This window comes from Pholis gunnellus, assembly GCF_910591455.1.
Source record: "Pholis gunnellus genome assembly, chromosome: 3".
In the NCBI taxonomy this organism is placed as follows: domain Eukaryota; kingdom Metazoa; phylum Chordata; class Actinopteri; order Perciformes; family Pholidae; genus Pholis; species Pholis gunnellus.
The window spans coordinates 23,677,862-23,701,483 of record NC_136529.1 but is presented as its reverse complement, the minus strand read 5'-3'; the positions used below and the strand labels follow the sequence as shown (position 1 = coordinate 23,701,483).

The following is a 23,622-nucleotide window of genomic DNA, read 5'->3' as shown; positions in this document are numbered from 1 at the left end:
ATGATGATGATGATGATGGAGAGCGGAGAGAAGCTGCTGCACGTCCATGGAGGATTACACGGCGGAGGCGTGGCTTCTCCAGCATTACCGTAACCATGGTTGTACTACCGCACTATTATATTGAAATGTGTCTGTTGTCAGAATCAGAACATGCAATACATTTGACATGGTGGATGGTGCATAATATTAAACAATCAATCAACACAGTGCAAAAAATAGAAACTTAAAAAATTTAAATTTACAGTAAAATGTAGTGCACAAACAAACAGATAACAGTTCTTTAAACAAGTATAATGTAAGTGTAATGTATAGGAAATGGATATTCATATTTAAATGTAGTATCTTTTTATAAGAAAAACGATTGAACTGTTCAGTTTTTATTTGTAAAGCAATAAATGCAATAATTGCCATCATCAAGTGACCACAAAGTTGTATGATATGTTGTATGATTTCTTTCTGTAGATTTCATTTTTACCCCTTTCTTGTCTTTTCAAAGAGGAGAAGTTTTTAGGCTTCATCTTCTTGTTTTGAAAAGAAAGTTTTGTCCTTGTAGTTTGCAATTATTAATCTTAGCAGTCATTGCACACATGCAGAGGCTTTGGTTTCAGGGACCCGTGACCACTCTAGCTCTCAAGCCTGTGTCCTGTAGGCTTGTTCCATGAACCAATTCCACAGTGTGAAAAATAAAAGGCATTCAAAATCCTACTACAGCAGCAGAATGTGTTTAAGTATGGAGCACTCAGTATGCAGAAGAATGGCCCCTGTGGCATTACTGCTGTAGTTAATTTCTACTGTTGGGTACATGCTTCATATGGTCTATGCTCATAGTAGGTGCAGTGTAACTAGTAACTTAAGCTGTCATATGAGAGTTAAAAATGTCAATGTTTGCCTCTGGAATGTCGTAAAGTCGGCATATAAAGTAGCATCATATGGAAATAGTCCAGTGAAGTGCAAGTACTTCTAAATTGTATTCAAGTAGCTTCAGTAATTTAATAAATGTAAAGTTACATTCCAACATCACTGCACTCCTGATAATGGACTTTCATCGATGAAGGTTGAAGATGTTTTTTGTTTTTGTATTTTAAATCATGCATTCAATTGTAAGTAAGAAAACTAAACTATTTGTCATTTTAGCTTTTTCCCCCTGTTTACCTCTTCAAGGACCTTTACCATGGAACTCATCTTGTTGACAAATGTGTGCCACTTCTAGTAACCAACCACTTGTATTGCCAGACTGACAGATGTTGTGGCTGAAATGAAGAGAAGAGATGTAGTTCTTGGAGTAGCAACCAGCGGGACTGTTTAATGCACACAATGACAATTCATAACAAATCCAACATATTAGTTCTTACAGCTTACTCTTATCGTCTAAAGTCAGCCCCTTTATGTCACTTTCCACCAATCAGCTCCGTCGATTGAACCACAAACAAAGCACATCTGGTCTCCTCATTATGTCATGCTCTCATGTCCTCGTCTGGGTCAAGATAACATGTTGGCAGAACAAACGATGCATGTACGGGAAATGTTTTGTATATAATTCCAATTTTTCTGGCGCGCCTTTATCGCTTTCTAGGAACTGTTAACTTCCCACACTTCTAGGAAGACATATTATGCTGTGTTCAACATCAAACCAAATTTGCTGAGTTCATCATAACAAGTTATATAAACCGTTTCATGTGAAACCAAATGTGTTCGGTTCAATCCTAGGTTATATGATGATTTTCTTCAACACAGATCCTCATTTATTTATTGTCCATAAAGGTATATATGTCTTGTAAAAAAAATAATTATATATATATATATATATATATACAGATATATGAATTTTGTCAGAATATTTTTGCTGCCGGTTTACACTCGGTACTACGGTAAAAGATGGGCGCTGCATCCACGAGCTGCCAGAGAAGCATGTTGGGATAAATCAGTGTGTTGCTACTGAGTGTGTGTGTTCTGTTTAACGGTGTCTTTATCGTGGACTGTGGTTTAGTGACAGCCAGTGGAGGGATTCAAACAGCCCGTTCCCAACGCAGGCATTGGAATAAATAAAGTTAAAGGTAACGGTGGTACGGTAATCTGTCAGCTAGGCTAGCACTGCTACTGTGCTAGGTTAGCCTCGTGTTAGCTTAACAGGCTAGTAGCGAGCTAACCTTAAAACGAAAGCTCACCGACAAATACGGTCACTTCATATGTCACCGCATGATTTGTTTTGATTGTTTTGAGTGTAATGTTTAATTCGGCATGCATGACGACCAATATTAACTACATTTAACTCTATTGTCCCTCGCTGAAGTAACGCTAGCTCTATCTGTTTTAAGTAATTAACATTTAACGTTGGTAAATATCTTTTAAAACGTGCTTGTAGTCAGAAGTGGTGTATGCCGAACGTAATAACAAGCCATCATATGTGGTGAAACGGATGAAGCAGTGTTTTGAATGATGCACACGTCTGTCAACAATGAAAAACTTTTAAAATGTTTAGATTTTAGAACGCAGTTTGGTAATAAGACGTTTCTAAACGGACGGACATGGTTACGAGCTCGTGTTGAGGCAGATTAAAGACACTGAATGTAACTTGCTACTGTCAGAAACGAGTCGTTATGTTTGTACACAAGCTATGTTTACACTGGCACACGTGGGCTGCTGCTGCTGCTGCTGCTGCTGTAGGAGACGTGATCAACAACAGTTACTAGAAACAACCACAAGGTGGCACGCTGGAGTCAAGCAGACTGCTGTGGAATGCAGTCCCATATACACTGTTAACTGGAGCTTGAGCTTCTCCCTGTCACTGATGCTTACAGGTGTGTATCACAGTCGGTAGTCACAATGATAACTCCTGCGTTCGACCTGAGCCAAGATCCAGAGTTCCTGATCCTCAGCATCCGCGTGCCTTACACCAGAACATCCGAGTTTGATCTGTACATCGATGGAACAGATTTCAAGTTCTTTGCCAAGCCCTACTTTCTCAGGTGAGTTAAACAACCCACAATATCAAACCAATAGGCTGTATGTCTATATCTTATGTGTGACAGTAACAGCCTGGGTCTGTGTGTTGTTTTCAGGTTGTCTCTTCCTGGAAGAATAGTGGAGGATGGCAGAGAAAAGGCCAAGTTTGACATTGATAAAGGTACGTTAATTAAATGATGACAACGTGACTTGTCATGTCCTATTCATGGGGATGTCGTGTAACAAAATGCCTGCTGAGGTATTTCAGTAAACGCACAGACAGCTGTTGCATTAAACATTTAAAGCATGGCTTCAGCATGCACACAACCCAGAACACACCCCATACTCACCTATTTCTATTTTGATCAAATTTGATTAAAATAATTTGCTGTGGTCAAAGTGATGCGACCGTGTGTTTTCTGTCCACACAGCGGCTCAAGACACAAGTAAAAAGAATGCTGTTGTTGTAGTTTCTTCCCGCCGGTGTTTGTCAGAATGTGCTGACCTTTCTTTCAACAAAGGGAAAAACAGCTTTTTCCTTCAGTCTTCTAAGTTGAACCAATGCTATCTCAACATGTACAGCTCCATCTCATTCCAGTCATCTGTGTGCTGAACAAATATACAGTGCAGCTTTTTTATTGGATAGTTTCAGTGAGAAAGAGAGATGCGTGTCCCTGGCTGAGACTGAGCCGAGGACGTATGTGTCTTTAACTAAATCATCCTATGTCTCTCTTAAATCCACCAGGAGGCCTCAAACTGGTAACTCGACTGTGATTCTTCAGTCACCTTATAAAAAAAAAAATTAATGTGCGGCTCAGTAGACATCTTCCATTCACAGTTATCAACTATGTCACATCAGCGAGATGAAGTTCGTGCTCGAGTGAGAGCCGACGTCGAGCTTGATGAAAAGCGCGAAGCTCAAATTGTCACGACAGCACTTTTCATTAGCGTGAACTCCGAGGGATGAGAGTTGATGTGGTCTGCAAGTGGGATGTGTCAGGCGGTGAGCTGCCGACGTATACACGCTTGGTGTAACGTGGTCCCTGTATGACATAGATTTGCACGATATTGTTGACCAGTCATGCTCTCATAAGGCACGCTGGAAACACGGTTCTGGTTGCAGACGGGGGATTGATCCCCGGGGGTCATCCAGTTTCTTCTCCAGTCAATAAGCCGGAGTAAGTTAACCGACTGATCGCTGTTATGTCATCCCATTTAAAAGGGCCAGCGGAGCCGTCTGTAACGTCACCGTGATACACAGCAGGCCGCCACGTGAGCCGTCCCCGCGAGGCCGACGCTCTCGCGTGTCCCCGCTCTACTGTCTGTCCCCGCGATCCCGCTTTCTGCTGCGCATAATCGCCTCTAATGAAGTCGTCTTTTATGGGGACATCTGCCTTATGGACTCTGACACCTCGTCGGCAGTCTGTCAGCGTGGCCCCGGTTAACGCGCTGTGTCTAAATAAGCCTGTAACATCTGCTAATAAAGCTGCACTAATGAGCGTCCTTGTTTAGACTTATAATGAGCAATGATCGTTAAGATGCCTCTTTCAGACTTCTGCAACTCCAGCAATTAGTCAGCTCCCATCGTTAAGCACGTCTAAGCTTTAGAACACTTTTTTTTACAAGGTCTTCGGGCAACCATCACTTTTTCTCTGCAGGTCTGGCCAAATGGGTGTAATTCATCAATAACGTATTGCCTGTTTAGTTTTAATAATAGTTTGTAAAGAAACAACTTCATTCTGAAGCATTGCTCGCACTGGTGGCCAATTAAACATGCTATCATTTGTTATAAGGAGGTCATTTGAATTTACAATGTTTGACTGTACAGAAAGCGATCAATCACAGTGTGTGTTTGTTTTTTGAGTCCTCTTCCTCCGACACGTTGTGAGTCGTCAAGTCGTATCTGTCAGTTTATAATCAACATTCAGTCATATTTCTCCGTTAAGTATCTTTGATGTATTGAAGGGAAACTTGCTTATTTTTAAACGACTTTGCAAAGAAGGAACTCTGTAACGGTCGATAATCACTCCCCTTCATCTCGCTGCAGGTCTCGTCACTCTTCGGGTCCCAAAGGAAACATCTGGAGAGCACTTTGAGGGCCTCCAGATGCTGACGAGTCTCCTCGCCCCAAAAGGCTCCCGTTCAGCCAAACCCCTGATAGAGGACCTGAGCGCAGGTAAGTCAACGTCTACGCGTCTGTTTAGTTCGATTTATAATTCAATTCATCGAGAACCAACCGCAGCTTCTTTACATTTCAAAGGAGGCGGTGAAGGCGCGGGAGATGATGGAGATGATGATGAAGATGAGGAGGACTTTGACTGGCAGGTTGAGCAGGAGGTGTACAAGGAGAGCTCTGAGGAGGAGCTGGGAGCCCTGCAGAAATACGGCTTCGGCAACCAGAGGTGTGGAGTGTTTGCGAGATTACAGGTGAGGTTAGAGACACTTGTTGTTCTATGTATCCGACACCGTTATGGAAGGAAGTTACCCTTTAAGACGACACTGCAGTATTTTAAATGTTGGCACTGTCCCGGCAGGAGGAACTGAGCGACGTGACCGACGTAAAGAACCCAGAGGGGACGACGGCAGCGGAGAGGAGGCAGGGACGGCTCGACGCAGAGGCGTCTGCTTTTTCTCCCGACCATTACCTGTGAGTTTATCGGCGTTAAGAACCTCAAACATTTCCCCCTCCCCTCCCCCGCCGCCTCGTGCGGTCCGCTGTAATGGATGTGTCATTTCAGGGCCGACTTGTTTGAAGACGATGAGATAAAGGGGCTGCTGAAGTTTAGGCCAAGGTGGGAGAAGCTGAGTCCTTCGACGGAGCAGGAGGAGGAGGAGGAGGAGGAAGCTGGTGAGTTCAAGTCCTCCTTTTATAATACTTTTCTTTTTTTGGTGCAGATCTTTTAATCTGAATTCTGGCGCTAGAGACATTAATTTGCACTTTTTTTTCCCCAGTGAACAGAGAAATTATAGAAGACAAACACATTATTTCCTAAAAGATAGAATAAAATTAAAAAAATGATTAGTTGGACAGATTGCACGTTAATATAAATGTGAATCATTTGAGCTCTTCAAGCTATTAAAACAGCAAAGTAGTGACCGAAGGCTACCAGAAGGTGGCGCGAAGTTGCAGAAATTGAGAGGGCGACCATGCATTGTTCTGTTGATAGTATTTTACCAGATTAAAAATGCAAATTTTTTTCCATCCCCGGTAGCACCGATCCATAACTTTCACTCGTAGTATATTGTTTCTTGTAACGGTGCATACGCAGAGTTCCACTCGGGAGTCTGCTGGCTGCCAGGGATGCCTGCGAGGCACCGACATTGTTCTCTGACAATATCTGAATCCCCAAAGGACACACGAGTCTCTCCCCCCCTTCTTTCTAGAGGGAGGTCGGCTGGAAAGCAACAGAGCCGCACTCTGCAACAGAGAGCCCCCCCCCACCCCCGCCAAACAGCCTCGGGGCTGCTGCACAGGAAAGACACTTTCCATTATGAGGAATTGAACTTGGACCTCCTCTAATCACAGAGTCTCTCTGCTGCGTTTTGACCAATTTAAACAGCTGCAGATTCAGAATGCAGCAACTCAAACTCAAGGCCAATCGCTTTAACGTCTTGCATTTAAATGTGCAATCCGCTCCCCATCCATGTCGTAATCAACGGCTCATTGCTTGTTGGCTGCAGCCTTCCGCGGCTTCGCATCTCCGCTCGGCCTCCTGCGCGGCAGCGATAGCTCGCGAACGCCTCTGCGCTGCGAGAGACTTTTCTTTCTTTTTTTCTTTTTTTTTAATCGTGCCATCCGGCTCCTCCGACAGCCTGCTAATTCCAGCACTTCCACTGTTTGAGCAGGCGCGCACGTGGCTCACAGCCACGGCTTATGTGCAGTGCGCGGGGCTTGTTGTGCTCCTGCGAGAGGATTTAGATTAAACAGATAGCATTATCACTGCCGGTGGCGGTTTCTTTTTTTTTATTCCACCAGCGCGAGGGGGTCGCCCCGGTCGCTGATGAGCAGCCATCAGTCAGCGATGCAAAGGCCATTAGCCGCAGCCCAGAGTTTAGCCTCTGTCGAACATTCCGGCTCCCTGCAGCCCCCGCCGGCTCATTCGGCATTTTGAGACTGAGTGCCTCAGTCGGGGAGCCCGGGCGTAGATAAATGGGCCAAATTAAACTTAATGGCTTGATTGACAGCTCCAATGGCATTAGCCTCAGCTGAGTGTGAAGAATGGCATCAGTCAGGATGTTTAAGCCGTCAAAGCTGGAGAGCGCGCGCTCATGATGTTTAACTGTTTTGTCATATATTTAAAAATGGCGACTACGACTCCTCGGCGTGAGTCTTTGGACTCCCCCCCCCCCCCCCCCCGCTCCCCTACCGTCTGATAGATATGTCACCTGACAGATGGATGTGGACACAAAGTGCTAACGAAGTAGAAGCCGCTGCACTCTGTGCTCTCCAGTGTCGGGGCGGGTCAGGACACTGACAGGCCACAGCTGTTTACTTGAGGCCTGTGTTCACACACTGGTCCGGGCTAGATGGTCTCTCTCTCTCTCTCTCTCTCTACCTGCTGCACGTTTTACACCACACACAGTTGCACAAATGCCTCCTTTCTTCTTTATTTGATACTTAACACGGTCACAGCGGGTCAGCATTAACCGTACCCGCCGTCCAACGTGTCGACCTCTCGCATCTGTGTGAAACATTCTGGAAGCGTTTCCCAACCCTCAGCGGTGTATTTTACTCCGGGCCATCTGGACCTGTAGAGAGCAGCGAAGAGCCGGGCCGCCGTTCCAACTGGAGGAATTAGGTCAGAAATTAATTTGCAATCAGCGGAAGCCATCATGCGCTGTGTGCTAATGCCCGACGGAACCGACGGGGCTCCACAGCGGAGACGAATGGAGGGGTGAAACTACCCGGTCTGCTAACCTCCCATCAGCGGTGTGAATGTGAGGTTAATGGAAAAATGGATCGTAGTCGTGAGTCCAACTTGCAACCGTTGCCGTTTAAATGTTGCATTTGGTTATTTTGAATATTTTTGAACACTTGTTCTTCAGACCAGACGGCGCTTATATCCACTAAAAATCTCCTGGATTATATTTGTGTGAATGCTGAGCCATGCAAAACACTTCACCGCGTTGTATAAACAAATGTTAGATACGTCTTTGCTCTTATATTTTGTACATCGTGGCTATTTGCTCACGTATCCGTTCGCCTGTGGCTCTGCGCAGGCAGTGTGTTGAATCTCCCTCTCAACGTGTGTGCGCGCCGCTGTGAGTGTTGGAAGAACAGGGTGTGCAGACGCCGGTTGCATGTGCACGTGTGTGTGTGTGTTCTGCTCGTCCGTGGCTCTCCCACTGCAGCTGCGCTGCCGAGGGACTCAGGTAGCGCCTGCAGGGAGCTGAAAACCTGACGTAATGCAGCAGGAATCTCCTTCCCAACAGAGCCGAGCTCCCACCGCAACCAGAGGGATCGTTCTGAAGCGCTGTGTGTGTGTGTGTGTGTGTGTGTGTGTGTGTATATGTCGTGTGTGTGTGTGTGTATATGCATGTGCTCTAGCCAATACACAGCATCTCAGCTTGCACATCTCAGAGCAGGGACTCTCCTCTCCTCATGCAGTGAGAGAGAGAGAGATTGCTTTCAGCTGTTTTATAAGCTACTGGGAGAAAAGAGAAGAAAAAAAAGCAGTTGAGTTACAGCACGTTCCTGCTTGCATTCAGCGCGCCTCTCAATACTGAGCCGCGCAGATAGCTTAAATGGGATTGAAGTCTGTTTGTGTCGCCCCATTAGGCTCGCCACAGATCCCCCCCCCCCCCCCCCATTAGGCAGATGTCTCTTTGAAAAGGCAACGGTTAGTGAATTTTGCAGCGAGCAGGGGAAGCGGAGGTTTTTAGAGATTCTCATGCGATTGAACTTATACATTTTTAGGGTGTTCGGCCGTCAAACGCGCCCAACTGGGATTGGCTTTGCTAATGTTCTTAGTTTAATGTAATTAATGGCCTGACTTTCCTTCCGCTACTCATCGACTCCTGTTATGTTGTGCCTCAACGAGGCACTTTGCCCCCAACTGCTCTAGCACAGCGGTTCCAAGTGGATGTGAATTTGTAAAACAGTGTGAGCCTGCAGCAGAAGTTGCTGCAAAACACTTTTTTTTTAAAAACTTAGTTTACATCGATCCACATCAGAGTCCTCAGGCTTCTGGGGAGGCACAGCCGGAACATCCGTTTCATGCAGCTGTTTTGGTCGCGTTGACCCGGTGGGTAGAATTTGTTACCGGACGTTTAGTAACGTCGACTTGTTGAAAGCCGCTCTGCACTCTGATGGAGCCTCCATCCCGCCGGTGTGATTAAACATTCTGCCCTCCGCTTTGTTCACACCCATTCCAAACCATGTTTGTGCCGCACAGCTGGACCGGTGAAAATCAAACCTGCAGCTGGACAGCTGATCCGGTTATATTACCATAACAATGGCATTTCAAGGTTGGACCGCTTCGATGACGCGTACGCGCTAACATTAATGAGATTCGGAGACGGCGTCTATTTCTGAACAAGGACTTTTTTCCCCTCGCCCACTACATGGTTCTTTTGCCGTTCTGTGTCTCAAATATAACAGCCTCCTGGTGACTTGAAATCAAACTCTTTATCTCCCTCATTCCCCGCGCAGCCGTGTCGTTCACCGACGATGAGAAGGATCAGCTGAGGAAATTCACCAACCGCTCGTACCTGCTGGACAAGACGTCCCGTCACCAAGTGTGGCTCGGCCTCGTGGACATCCTGCTGGCTTACTGCTACGAAGCGCGCTCCACGGAGGGAGAGCACAACGTGAGTGTGTGTGTGTGTGTGTGTGTGTGTGTGTGTGTGTGTGTGTGTGTGTGAGAGAGAGAAGAAGCGATTCCTCCGGAGCAGCACTTAGCCTTGGATGACAAAGCCCTCGATCCTCAAATCCTTTAGAACCCCTTCCATTTCATTCAGAGCCTTAAGAGATTACCAGCCGATCCGAGGGCTCAGTCCAGGCCTCCTTTGTGTCAGTCCTCTAAGGTAGCCGCAGGAAGACAAGGTGAGCGGGGCTGATTTCATTGTCAAGAGACGGTTCATGTAACGTCTGTGATCAGGAAGTACCAGCGGTGATTGATACAGCAGAATGTTGAATTTAATACATTTCATTTCCATTCGCAATATTCTGACAGATGGATAGAGTCTAGAGCAAGCCCACCCAGTGTATTTGAAATAGCTTACAGCCTGCTCTTTACTGTGAACATGCTTTTGTCCCAGCAGAGTTAATTGTACCGCGTGTCTCCGGCCTTTTATTGTTCTGGTGATAAGTGGTCCTCTTCGTCCCCCGCAGGTTGAATCTCCGTGGACGATCAGAAAACTCAGCGGGACTCTCTGCTGGCTGGAGGTGAGGTGTTTCATTCCCATCCCTAGTTTCAACTAACCAGCACACAGACTTATTTATATCCACAATTATTTCGTATTTTGTTAGAACCCATTGGTTTCTGGGAAGAGAAAATGTTAAGAGCAGTTTTTACAGACCACTAATCGTTGTCCAAAGCAATGTAAAAGAAGACTCATGAATATCATAATCAAATTTAGATTATTATATTTCTTAATTGTAACTATTCGATGATTCAATTTGTGGGCTGAAGAAACACTATTGGTCCATTAATCCTAATTAAGATGATAAAAACCTTTTGCATGATATTCGGGTGCGTTCAGCTTGCCTTACACACATATATTGCTTTTCGATGCGTTTTACATTTTCCTGTAACACCAGCAGGGACACGTCTTCAGTTCCTGGGCATGTGACACGGTGTTTGCACACACAGCACCTGTCCTTTATATAGTGTACGTATACGTTACCTACGCTAATGAGAAACAATCTGCCTCACGCCTCATGTTTAAGATGAAGTGATATTTATCATTCAGCAGATTTGGATGGTTCAGAACATTCCGTGCATCAGGAGTTGGCTTCTCTTGTGTGTTTTTTTTCTCTTAACAGAAAATTAAGAGACTGTTGCTGCATGAGGCCCAACGCGAGTGCACTGAACTGTGATTCTGTGAATCGGCAACGATGTGAATATGACTAAGAATGTCGGACCTCTCTTTGTTGTTTTTTATCCTCTTGTTGTTCTCAGACGTGCGGTTGCCTCCTCTCGTGGCTCCGCTGCTTCATGTGTTATAAAATGATTAGAGAGACTCTAGAGGTGAACATTGATGTTTTAATGCGTCTGTGTGACTTTCACACACACACACACACATTTCACTCTGTGTAAATATGCTGACTGCTGCCTCAGTGTTTGTTGACACAGACTGCTATTTGCTCTGAAGTTAACGGTCCAGGTCCAGCACTTATCCATGTCGCCATCACGGACCTTCAGTGGGATCATCAGGCAGTTATTTTTAATGGTCGGATTGGTTCCCGTACAACGGCAGTAAGAGTTATTCCCAATTCAAAGAGCAAATGACAGCGTGCGCGCTCACAACCTGCCACCAGACAGTCACTTGAGTTGTCTGACGTTAGAAATAGGAGTTTCGACATCTTAGCCCATGTGAACAATAGCAGGACAACGTGTTTTGTGTCAAACTGGGCTCCGTTCACACGAGATGATTTCCTAGAGGTTGGCGTTTCACATTGTGAAGTGCCAAAGCAGCGGGGAATATTTAAATCTGTGCCTCCTCCCGGGGCCGATGATGGCTGCATCCAGCGCCAGTGGTTGATGGGATGTTTTGTTTTGACAGACAAATGACTGTTTGCAACCTTTTTAATTCGAGTGTTTCTCCTGCTCCCTGTTATCGCCTGTTTTTAGTATTTCTGTTTAGTCAAACGCACAATTCTGGTGTTAACGTGGTGGTTTCTTTTTCTTTGTGTTCATTCTTCAGTGTAAACATGAACATGAGATCAGTTTGGATTCTTGGTCATACTTTTTACGTGTAAGGCAACATCAACTTTTGACTTCAACTTTGCTTCCTTCACTTTCTAAGACAACATAAATATATCTAAAAGCATAGATATTAATTATTGAATTGTCGAATTTATTATTTAAAGAATAAATCGGACACTAGCAGCAGGAACTACAATTCAAATTCATTTACATGTTGACAACAAGAGGGATGTACCGTCCTTAATCCTGCTATTCCCACAGTAACAGTTGGGCTCTACACAAGCTTTACTGGACGGTTTTGCTAGATTTGTGTCACGAAAAAGGGGAAAACGTCATTATCAACAATCTCCACGGGTATCAGACACGCAGTTCTTGTTTTTTCCCGTTCCGCATTCCCGTTTCTTCTTTAATGATTACCCTCAGCTGGACATAGAAACACAAGACACTTCCAGAGAATATATGGGTTTAATGTTATGACCACCAGTTTGAATCATTTCATATTCGTTTATCATGTTTTTGCATGGTGGACATGTCTAAATACTACAATACCCATGAGCCTCGGCCACCGTTTCAATGGAAAAGAGGCCCATCAGAGATTTGCCCACATGTAATGAGTTTTACACGATGACTTAAGGTGCATTTCAATTAACGTCCACCTTGAACCTTTTTATCAAAGAACCAAATATTTTCTTATGCAGTTTCTTATCTTCTGTACTGAGTGTAATCACATTTTTGCCGTAACCCCTGAGCGAACAACCAGAAATCTCAACTGACCGTCATTAGCCGTTAATGAAGTCTGTATGTCGCCCAATACCTCCTATTGTATTCTGTTATTATTGGCACCCAAGAGGGTTGTGGGTTGCTGTTGCCAGTTGTTTTCATGCTGTTGACAGCAGATGCATTAATAGACAATCCCTGTAGAAATGTTGCGCATTGGAGCTCACGCTGCTCTACAGATGTGAGTTTGGTTGCCTGGACCTTGACCACGGTTTGAGTGTTTTGTAGTTCCCTTGCCGCGGTGCCAGTGGAGTTAAGAACTCTCCACCTGCCTGGCAGCCCTTTACTGCTCGTCAGTCAGTCAGCAGAGCTGTCGGCTCCCATTGACAGTCCCGCCTCGCTCTCCTCCACCACCTCCTCCTCCTCCCTTCAACTCGTGCTCCACAATAGATTCCTCTCCGCCTTTGACTGCCTGTCTGTCTGCGTGTCACTGCTGAAATCAGTTCTGCTTCCTCACTCCGTTCTCCCTCTCCTCTATCTCTCTCTTTTTTTTTTTTTTTCTCTCACTGTCTATCTCTCTTCCCTTGTGCCTAACATTCGCCTCCCCGCTACACAACTCCGCCTCCCTCCTCCCTCCATCTGCTGCGTGTTTACTTGTCCTCAGTCGACTGCGCTGGTGCGACTGTGAGCGGCTCCCCGCAGCAGCAGACCTTATTTACACTCGTGCCGAACAAGCCCGAGGGAGAGCATGATCCCGGGTGACACGCACTCGCGAGCTCGCAACACATCCCTAACAAGCCACGAAGACAAGAAAGAAAGAGAGAGAGAGAGAAGCACGAGATAACAATCTCTGCCTCTGTCGCCGAGGCCGCGTGTGTCCATTAGTGCTGAGGAAATCTGAGAGTGAAGGCAGTGATTGGAGAAAAAGCAGCAATTAACGGGCCGGCGCTGCAGAGGTGTTTAAGATCTGCGAGCCACTATTTCGCCAGGAGTTGTTCGGGAGTAATTAGCGAACCAGCGGCTGCAATGCACACCAATCCGGTCTTTAAAACGAAACAAATGAAAACGAGAGGAAGGAAAATATTCTTGGGCTCGAAATATATGGCCGAATCAAACCCTTACCGTCAAGCTGCATCTCCACTTCCTTTCTCTTATCGAATAAAAGCGTGGTCTGGTTTTGTGCTGGATGGCCGTCTTGAGTTTCATGTTCTCTGTTCCGCAGACTTACAGCTCCCTGCAGGACGTCCTGGTGTCTTTTGGTCGGAGGGTTTTGTGTTTCCCGCTCTACAGACACTTCGCAATGGCATCGGCGGCTGTTCGTGACACAACTAAGATTTTGCAGTCAGGTGAGTCGCCAAGAAGCACCACACCACCATGTTTCATGTTTTTATGTGCATTTTGCAGTGTTGCATTGAAGCGCTGAATGGAAACTGCTCAAGGTTTCTCTGATCGCTTGAGGTGGTTTTTGCCTTTTCTCCAAAAAGAAGTTGATGCGTTACTGGCTTATGGAAACGCCTTTGCTGAATAAATTCTGACGTAGCAAACATTAAACTCACACGACTGATCTGGTGTCTCTACTGTCGGCGTCTTCTCGGATAGTCCCATAACTATAAAATAGAAGCTGACGTGAATTAACAATTAAAACTTGCCCAATCGAAACAAATCCCCAAAGATATCTTTCCATTTTTCTCTCGTTGATGGTCAAGCTGACTTTTTTTGTTTCCAGTGCGCAACCAGGCGGCATCCTCCGTTTCTGCCAAGTAGAGCAATGTCTTAAAACGTGCATTCTCTCTACTCACCAGCAGGGGGCCACGCCAAAGGAGTCGGTTGCAAATCTATGAGAAAATGACTCTACTTCTCACTTGATTTATTACCTCAGTAAACATTGTAAACATGGGTTTATGGTCTCACGCTCTAGTTTAAAGTCTTCTTCAATACATCATGATGTTTATTTAGTAAATTATGGTCCATAATAATTGATAGCTGCCGCTATCAGAGCCGTATCCGGCGTCTCTACATCACTTCTCTGCATTCCAAATATGGTAGCTTCCGTTCACTGGTTGCTTGAAAAAAACTGACGTGGCGACGGGCGTAATTGAAGATGGCGACGGCGAAATCGCTAAACTCAAGGCTTCAAAGGTGACCGACCAAACTACACTGTAGCAGAGTTTATTTGCCCCAAACGAGTTGATAAAAACGTGCCTTATTTGCATTCTTTGTTCTTAAAATTCACAGCTACTGTGCGTGTAAGCCGCTGGAAAGACTCCTTGACTCTTTAGCCGCATGCCTTCGGGGCACATTTTCAGAAGCAGCCTTCTGGACGGACAGAGTTTTGGAGAAAGTGGTTCCTGAGCCAATGTGTGTGTGTGTGTGTTTTTGAAAGTAATATTCCCCCCAGCTAAACAAGAGAGTGGCCCCACTCCCACCACCTCGGGGAGCGAGATGTGGATTAGTGGAGAACGGACTGTTGACTTAGATATCTCAAATCCCAGAGTAATCTTTAAATCAAAAAGCCCCCACGGACAGATGAAACGCTGCGGTGTAAACACACTCGGGGTGTGTGAGGGCTAAGATTATCCCGCTTGTGATGATTTTAACGCTGGTAAATGACAGCAAATTAAAGGCCTTTTAAGCTCCAGATTAGCATTTCCGCGCCTCATTAAGTAGGAAGATGAGTTGATCAAGAGAGCCGGGGAAACGGCAGCTGGAGTCACTCTTCCCCCTCACCTTCTCTCTCTTACCTCGGAAACACTGTTCCTGCCATAACGTCGGCTTTGTTTGTTTCTGTCAATTTATTAAGACGGAGAAAAACACATTATTTTACCATTGTTTTTTCGCTCGCGACTCATAACCTTCATTATTTGCGGGCATAAGGGAAGTCTGAGTAACGGGGCTTTTCCTTAATGAACTGTAACTCTACAGTAATTCGGCCCGGCGTGTGTCTGAGGCTGTGCTTCCTCCCCGCATTGCTTTACACACTTAATTAATTCGTCAGGATAAAGCAAATGGAAACGCACGCTACAGTTTTGAGGCACTTCATTTAAGTGGCCGTGAAGGCAAACATTCATAGGTATTAGCAAAACAAACCCATTAACGGCAGCGCGCGGGTTGAGGCCTTTCGAGGAAATCTTATCCGGTGGGGGTAAATATTTGAACAGCCCTCAGGAAGCAGGTGGAGGAGCTCCTTGAGAATACTCTCCAGGCTTCCGAAGTCGTTGACTAAAGAGCTACTGGGCAGGTACAAAAGAGTGTGGGGGGGGGGGGGGGGTCATGATAGCACTGATAAGACAAGACGTGGACCTCAGTGACATCCATCCACCACCACCACACGTCTCTGCTGTCATTCATTGAGACACAGTTTACGCTGGTCACGGAATTTCTTCCGGAATTCCGAGGCGTTGGGGGGAAGTTAATCAAATTGTAGGTAACAAAAAAAGCACTCTGACCTAGTTATGGAAAGTCGAGGGAGAGCGATGAAATTCTACAACCAGAGAAGGGTGTGAACACACTTTAGGGGCGCTGACGGGATGAGATGCATGGATTGTGTGTGACGGAGGAAAAAAAGGAAAAGACTTGACGAAAAGGGAAAGTTTGACTGATTTTAAATGCTACAATATGTGCATTGATTTTAAACTAGATGTTCTGAACAAGACTATTGAACTAGATTGTGATGTCAGTGCAGTGGTCACAGCTGGATCGGCCCTGGTCCTGTTAGACCGGACACCGGATGGAGATCCTGACTTTAAAGCACATCATCAGTGGCTAAAATCAGACAAATGTAGAACTCTTCCTGCCGCCTGTTCTTTGCTCTCCGAAATTGAAAAGTGAGATGAATGAATATAATGCTAAATGCGAAATATAATACTTTAGCTCTCACTGGAAAGTACTGTTCTCTGTATTATTTATTTCATCAATGGAACCACTAGCCCAGGCATTAAGGCATTGTTCGCTCATCAAACCAATGAGACTTTATTCGACTCGTTCCTGTGTAGCAGTGTAGGTGAGTGCATTGTGGGAAGTGTGTATGTAATGTTGTATGTATTCTTCTGCACTTCTACCGCGTACACGCTGATCCAGTGACGATAAATCTATTCCAAGGCTTCCAACAGAAAGGAGGGTTGAAAATCCAATCCCTCTGAAACAGATGTTGTTCTCACGTTTTTTGTATAATAGACGACATAAACTAAGGTGCGGTCCAATTATAGGACACCTAGTAGATATATGGTGTGACACATGAGACATGTTTCATGGCATGTATCTCTTTACATGCTATGAAACGGATTCCAAGCTGGACGAACATTAATTTTTATGTACTTATTTCCTTTGGGAATAAAGCATAGAATTGGGGGGGGGGGCTGCGCTGCCTCTGCAGTTTTTGGAATCTCTGCATTTTTGTCCAGAAGACACAGCCGGCTTTGTTTTTGTTCCACTTCACACCCACCTCTGCATCTATACAAGGCTGCTCGCTTGGCAGCCATGAAGGAATTACTGTTGTATACGTTTGGATTTGGATCCCCCCCCCTCCCCCCCCTGCTCACACCTAATTATGACACCCTACTTCTTCTTTAACATCTTCAGCAAGAACATCAGTGTTGAACGGAGAGTGAACTTTTCCTCTTGACTCCCTACAAACGACTCGTGAATCTTCCCTCTGCAAAATAAGTCAAACGTTGGAAGCGAGTGTGTATGTTTTGCCTCACACGAGCCAAGTCCCGAGTTTGAGTTCCCCTGCATGCGATCCCATTCTTAAATGAGAGCCAAATGTTTGCTTAAGGCTTTCCTCGCCGGGAGTGCGCAGTTTATTTTGATACGTCTGGAATGTCTCTGGACAATGCCAACCGGCTCGGCGGAGGTGCAGGGGGAGCAGTTTTCTCCTTCGCCCTCGGTAGACCGCCGGCCACATCGCGGGGCTATTTATACGCCTGATTGGAGGGAGAAGTGCTGTGTTTGTCTTGTCGTACGCTGCGGGGGAGGGGGAGTAATCTGCAAGAATAACAAATCGAGATTCCGTGTGATGCCTTTTGTGGTGTTGAAAGCTAAAATGGCCACATGACAGCCAGTGCCGGTGTCGACCATAAACCGTGTCTTGTGTGTTTTAAACCTCTTTGGTTACCTCTTGCTCTACATAGACGATGTTGTAAAGTGTCATCTCATTATGAAGTCCCCAAAAGCAAATGAATACCCAGAAGAAAACACGATTTATGTGGTTTTAGTTTGACAAGATTTCATTTAAAGGAGAAGTTTTGTGGGTGTAGACAAAACTCTAAGCCGTTTCTGTGCTGTTTATCTGTTCACCCACGTCGCCCATATTTCCTCAATAGCATGTATGTGAGATTTTTGATTTTACGTGCCACGGTTTTAAGATACGAATACATCTTCTTTAAACGCGGGACATTTGCATCCAGGGAACAAAGTAACCTTAAACTTTTAGTTTTAGTTTTAGCGTGAGCCCCGTAGTGTCGCATTCGTTCTTTATCTGTGTCCATATTTCATACCACACATCAATACCAAGAGAAGTGGCAAAAATGTAATTTACTCAAGTAGTTAAAACGCTTAAGCTGCGAGTCAGAGTGGGTGGCAGATCCATTCTATAGAATCGTCAGGATAAGATCGCACCGGTGTTGTACCCCCCCCCCCCCCCCCCCCCTCTCCCAATGAAGGCTTTGACATGTTGGTACCCTTCATTGAAGACCAGACAGGACTTGATGAGAAAGCCCCCAGAGCTTCAAGCTGTGTAGTTAAGTGCCTTATATTGGATTTAATACCTCGCACACACACCAAAAGAAACCACTCTCACTGGATTGAATTATTGATAACTGTCAAAAACAACCATTTTAAATCTTTTCCTTGGGTTTGTCAGATCACAATGATTCAGATTAGGACTACAGTGATGCTGCATGGGCACACTTGAATCGCTGTCAAGTGCGAAAAAAATCATCAAACGCATTCAGTGCTATTTCTGACGGATCAAAGCAAACACATTTTTGACAGAAAGTCTGAGCAGAGCCACCAGTAAATTGACAGACGTGAAACGCCAAAAATAGAGTTTTTTTTTCTTCTTCTTTGGCTCTTTTGTCTCAAGACGAACCACTTCTTGCTCTTCTTAAACCGCACGGATCAAATTACTCCGCAGCTCGGCCCGGGTTTCCCCTTCTGATCCTCTACCTCGGCTTTTAATGCATCGAGCAATGAGCGCGAGCCTTCAGATGCTCGCTGCCAGCAGCCGGAGTGCATTGTCATCCTTAATGCCGAGCGCGAATAACACTGTTGTTCCATTTGCCTGCCGCGCTGTGTTCCTGTGCCCAGGGAGAGCCGGTGTCCTCAGATGCCTGCTGGATATTCACAGAGTGTTCCGAGAGAACGACCCGGCCTACATACTGAACGATCTGTACATCACAGACTACTGCGTCTGGATCCAGAGAGTCAAGTGAGTGCACACACACACACACACACACACACACACACACACACACACACACACACACACACACACACACACACACACACACACACACACACACACACACACACACACACACACACACACACACACACACACACACACACACACACACACACACACACACACACAGAAACCTCACAGACCTTCATCTTCAGAGAGTTACCTGCCCCCATGATGCATCAGTGCTTTAGAGGAGAGGATTAGATGAGTCATTTGTCACAGCAGGGTGAATTGAATGGCCAAGCCAGCGAGACATGCAGCCAATCTTAACTCCATACTCAGCAGATTCACTCCGTGGGAAACTTTTTAAGAGCGCACGTGTGAGCCGGGGGGGGTGTGACCCTCACGCCGTGACCCTCACGCTGTAGCATCGCAGGACGAACACTCCTAAATCCGCACTTCTCCTCCGAATGATATCGGTTCGACGGCCCTTTCTTTCTCTCTCTCTCTCTCACTCTCTCTCTCTCTCTCTCTCCTCCAAATCCATATTTTACAACCGCTAACACATTTCAAATGTGAGCCCGCGAGCACATCGCTCAGTAATGAGCCCTGTTTTACTCTTGGCCGGGGTTCAGCCAAGTGGTGCGCTCGCCTGGAAAAAGCCCAGTTGAAAAATGTGTGCCTGATGTTGTAGGCTCGGCGCCCAGATGCAGACACGATAAAAGGTCTGCAGGGATTTACTGCCCCCCACCCCACCACCCACCCTCCTCACATACTCATTTCTACATTTTTACAACTGATGTCTTGAATTCTGTCCTTAAAAATGCTTCGGACGCTGGAATCTTAAACGCGCAATATGTAACTTTCTGCCGCTCTCAATCAAAACGGTAAAATTAAAAGTTCGCTGACGCCTTTTAAGCAGCGTCGGATCACAGGAGGAGTTGTCTCCCCCGTTGTGGTCGTTGCAGTCGGCTTCTCCCCGATAGGATTCCTCCAGTGTTCAACGTTCAGGAGGATTTCACCGGGAGCTCCGAATCAAAACTATTACTCTTATCGATACTTCTTATCGGTTCGGTTCATTATCGATACTTCTTATCGGTTATTTGTGATTATTTAGTGAGGGAAAAAAAAGGCAATTAATTATAAAGTATTATCTATTAAACAACTTAATATACACTGACAGACCTATCAGCTGTTACCGAAATCCGTTTGATTCCACTGTTAAGAATGGGTGCAGTTCTTTCACAATTTTCACTTCAATTTATTTTGTATAGCCCAAAATTACAAATTTGCCTTAGAGGGCTTTACAATCTGTACACATGCGACATCCTCTGTCCCGGGACCCTCACATCGGTATAGGAACCCCCCCCCCCCCCCGCAAATACCATGCATATGACATAAATTATTCATATAATGAGAGTAGTTGGCAGACTAATGATGGAAAAATGACAACTGCTGATAAGAACGGCAGCAGTGGATATCAGCAGGAGGCAGAATAATAAACGGAGTTAAAGCTCTGAGACACTCGTTCACCCTCTCCTGTGTCATCTCCCCTGTAGCTGCTAGTGTGAAGGGACTGGGACGGGCGGTGGTAGAGGGAGGGGGGGGGGACGGGCTGCATATTTATGTTCTGCGTGTTCGCTAAATGTTTTGATAACTTGCAGGTATTACCCGTCTTACTTGTGAGGGTTTTATTGCATTTGACACAACGAGAGTTCTCAGCATAAAATGTAGCCACACGTTGGATCGTTCTGTTCTCTCTGCCATGATGCGTGTCTCACACGCTGTACTGAGCCGGTGTGTGTTTATGAGTAAATCTCGTGCAAAGACTCAGACAGAGACATGCTGCTTTTTTCACACAGAGATCTCACTCTAAACTTCTAAAGTACCGATAGCAGAACCGTTAACTCCGGACCTTATCGATCCTTTTTACTCCTGTATACTCGGTTCCTGTTTAGAACTGAGTTTGTCTACATATATCTAGTCTGTGTCCTTTAATGGGTGGGGAAGATGTCTTTCTGAGAAGACACCCCCTCCCGCCCCCCGCTCCTCCTCTCTGTTCCTCCTCTCTGTACTTTGTAACTAAATGTCAGCTTGACCTAACATGCTGGCTGCTGCTACGCCCGCCATCGATCATTAAATGGATTAGCCCGCACTCCCGCAGCAGCGACCTGTGATTAAATTGTTACATTTCCCCTTTTCTCTTTTTGTTCCTTCTGCTGTCAATAAAGGAAGGAAGGAAGGAAGGAAGCTTCCCTGTTTTTACATCCTCGCATATAAGCCGTCATGTTGTGTAAAACACATCCGGACTAGGAGGAGAAACCACTTGAAAAAGCAACACATTCAGCTGCAGCGCGGGTCTTCTTGCTCAGACTCGGTAGAAATCCCACGCAGCCTTCACTAGTGGTTTTCTTCTCCCGTGTTTTTGGGAGTAAGATATTAACGGAGAGTCTGTGAGTCAAAAAAGCAGCACCAGAGAGCGAGGCCTGTTTTTCTCTGAGGTTTTGGAGCGATTGCGTTTTTTTTTTTTGTCCCGCAGACCAACCCTCCGCTGTCGCACACGCTTGTTTGTTGTGGCGGCCCCCTTTTGTACCGTCTGACAGGTTTGATGACAGATCGCGTAGGCGTGTCGCTTACTTCAGCGCGAGATATTCCCCTCGCGCAGGATTTTGTCATCCTCCGCTAAGTGAGTCGCCTCTGGGAGCCGAGCGTTACGATGAGATGTAATCTATACTCCCCCGGTGCAATCCCTGTATCTTGTCACTCCGAACAAACTCAGAGGCACCTGCTGCCGTGATCAGCTGGGTATGATGGACGTGCCGATTAAGGGATGTTTGTTGGCTGGGTGGGGTGGGGAGGGGGGTTGATTTATTTGATATACGCTCACCGTCCCACGTGCTTTTTCTACTCCTAAAGTTTCTCTGACTGCTGAGACATCGGTCTCAAATTTATAACCTCGTAAAGGCTTCAGTATGATTTAAGCCTCAGAGCAGCCCCCCCCCCCTCCTCCTCCTTTACTCTGACTCACGGAGTCAGAGCAGAACCCTGCACATTGAAAATCAAGAGCGCGACTTCAAAGAAAAATTGCTCTTTACATTCTCCTTTTTTTTCCTTCTTTTTGCCGCAGTGGTCACTCTTCCAGAATTTAACACAGATTTTCCTCGTGGAAACTGTTCTAACTTCCCCCTCACTCACCCATCCAATCCCGTTTATTGCCAGCAGATCTTCCAAATGGAGCAGCAGTCGCCAGTCTATTAGTTTCAGGCTGTGCTTTCCGAGGTCCTCGGTGCCAAAGCCCCCGCAGAGCTGCTGGACTGCGAAGAGAAAGCGAGTCGCCTCACTTTCTCTCTTCTTTGTCGTCCCTTTACCGGGGAAAAAAAAAAAAGCTTGGAGTGAGGCCAGCGTAGATTCAAGGCAGCCGGCACACACAAAGCTCATAAGGCTGGTGTCGTGTTACCGTACCTCCCCAGTTAAAATCAGAAGGGCTTTGACTTCCGTTACCAGCGCTGCTTCACCTGAAACCATCCGTCCACCTCTTTATTAATTGGGTCAATTAGATTCTAGCAGGAAAAAAAACCCACAAAAAAACATAGCAGCGTGTAAGCGTTGTGCTCCAAGGTTTTGAGGATAGAGGTGAGATTCATGTTTCCACATGAAGTCGTTGGTAGAAAGGAAAAAAAAACTGTAATTTTCTTTTTGTGAGAGTGAAACTGTGACTTGTCTGTAAGATGTGGGGAATCGGACAATCGCACATCGCTCCAAGAGACTTGGAAAATGAACAAGAAATGGTTGAGGCACAAACCGAGCCTCGCACCCTAACACATAAATGGACAGACTCAAATAGTTGTGAATGGAAGGTGTGAAGTGAGCAGACAACCCCCCCCCCCAATAAAGAAATACACAAAACAATGGGTGTTTCTCTGAAGAAAGGGAGGACGACGGAGAAGAGAATGCGTGCAGCGCTGCATGAAAACAACAAAGGAAGCTGCCAAGAATGAAGTCGCACACTTTCTTCATCCTGAGACCATCCTTTAGATTTATGGAGGGTGAAGCAGCCGCCCTCCTCCTCCTCCTCCTTCTCCTCCACCCTCAGCACCGTGTGCATGACGGCCGCTCCCCCGCAGAGGACCGCATCTGGAGCTCCAACAACTGGGAACGTTTCAGGGCAAAGGGGGGGGAGGGGGTCAATTACGGGTCAGCGTGTCAGCGGTCAGACGCTTTGAGAGTGCACACCCTTCCCCCCCCCGTCGTGCATGGCTGGTCAATTCACCTCAGCACACCTCTTTGTGATTGTATTACCCAGACTTTCCCGTAGGCTACTTAGAGTAATAGGTGTTTTCACATCACTTGTGCTCCGGGGGGCTTTCCCCGGAGAATTCAAATTAGACGTTGCAGGCTACTTCTGTGGTGTTATGCACCCCACGTGGAAGAAAATGGGGAACTGTCTCGTCGCCTGGTAGCTTCCCCCCCCACCCCCACCCACACACACACACACACAACCACACACAGCTGATGTGACAACCAGTTGTTTGCCCGGAACCACCAGGCAGCGTCGCGCAACTGTCAAACGGCCATCCCGAAGGCTTTGAAAGCGATAATGCAGCCGCTCTATCAGATGTTAGCCTCGGCGCTGAAGGAGATCCTAGAGAACCCCGCTGGGGAGAACAAAGATGCAAATGTCTCCCGGCT

The 23,622-nt window shown here is 46.1% G+C and overlaps 1 protein-coding gene across 2 annotated transcripts in view; it reads left to right on the top strand.

The window, feature by feature from the left end:
• Positions 1-1,880: 1,880 nt before the first annotated feature.
• The window catches only part of shq1 (SHQ1, H/ACA ribonucleoprotein assembly factor), a 25,640-nt gene continuing 3,898 nt past the window's right edge, over positions 1,881-23,622 (top strand). Inside the window, exons 1-11 of one of the 2 annotated variants that reach the window (XM_079157068.1) lie at positions 1,881-2,054; positions 2,799-2,966; positions 3,060-3,124; positions 4,991-5,119; positions 5,204-5,370; positions 5,478-5,590; positions 5,682-5,791; positions 9,596-9,753; positions 10,277-10,330; positions 13,753-13,876; positions 18,837-18,957. In XM_079157068.1, the coding sequence (XP_079013194.1) occupies positions 2,824-2,966; positions 3,060-3,124; positions 4,991-5,119; positions 5,204-5,370; positions 5,478-5,590; positions 5,682-5,791; positions 9,596-9,753; positions 10,277-10,330; positions 13,753-13,876; positions 18,837-18,957 (1,184 nt within the window). In that variant the 5' untranslated portion in view covers positions 1,881-2,054; positions 2,799-2,823. Of the gene's footprint in view, positions 2,055-2,798; positions 2,967-3,059; positions 3,125-4,990; positions 5,371-5,477; positions 5,591-5,681; positions 5,792-9,595; positions 9,754-10,276; positions 10,331-13,752; positions 13,877-18,836; positions 18,958-23,622 lie in introns of both variants that reach the window. The other variant, XM_079157067.1, reaches the window with a different exon arrangement.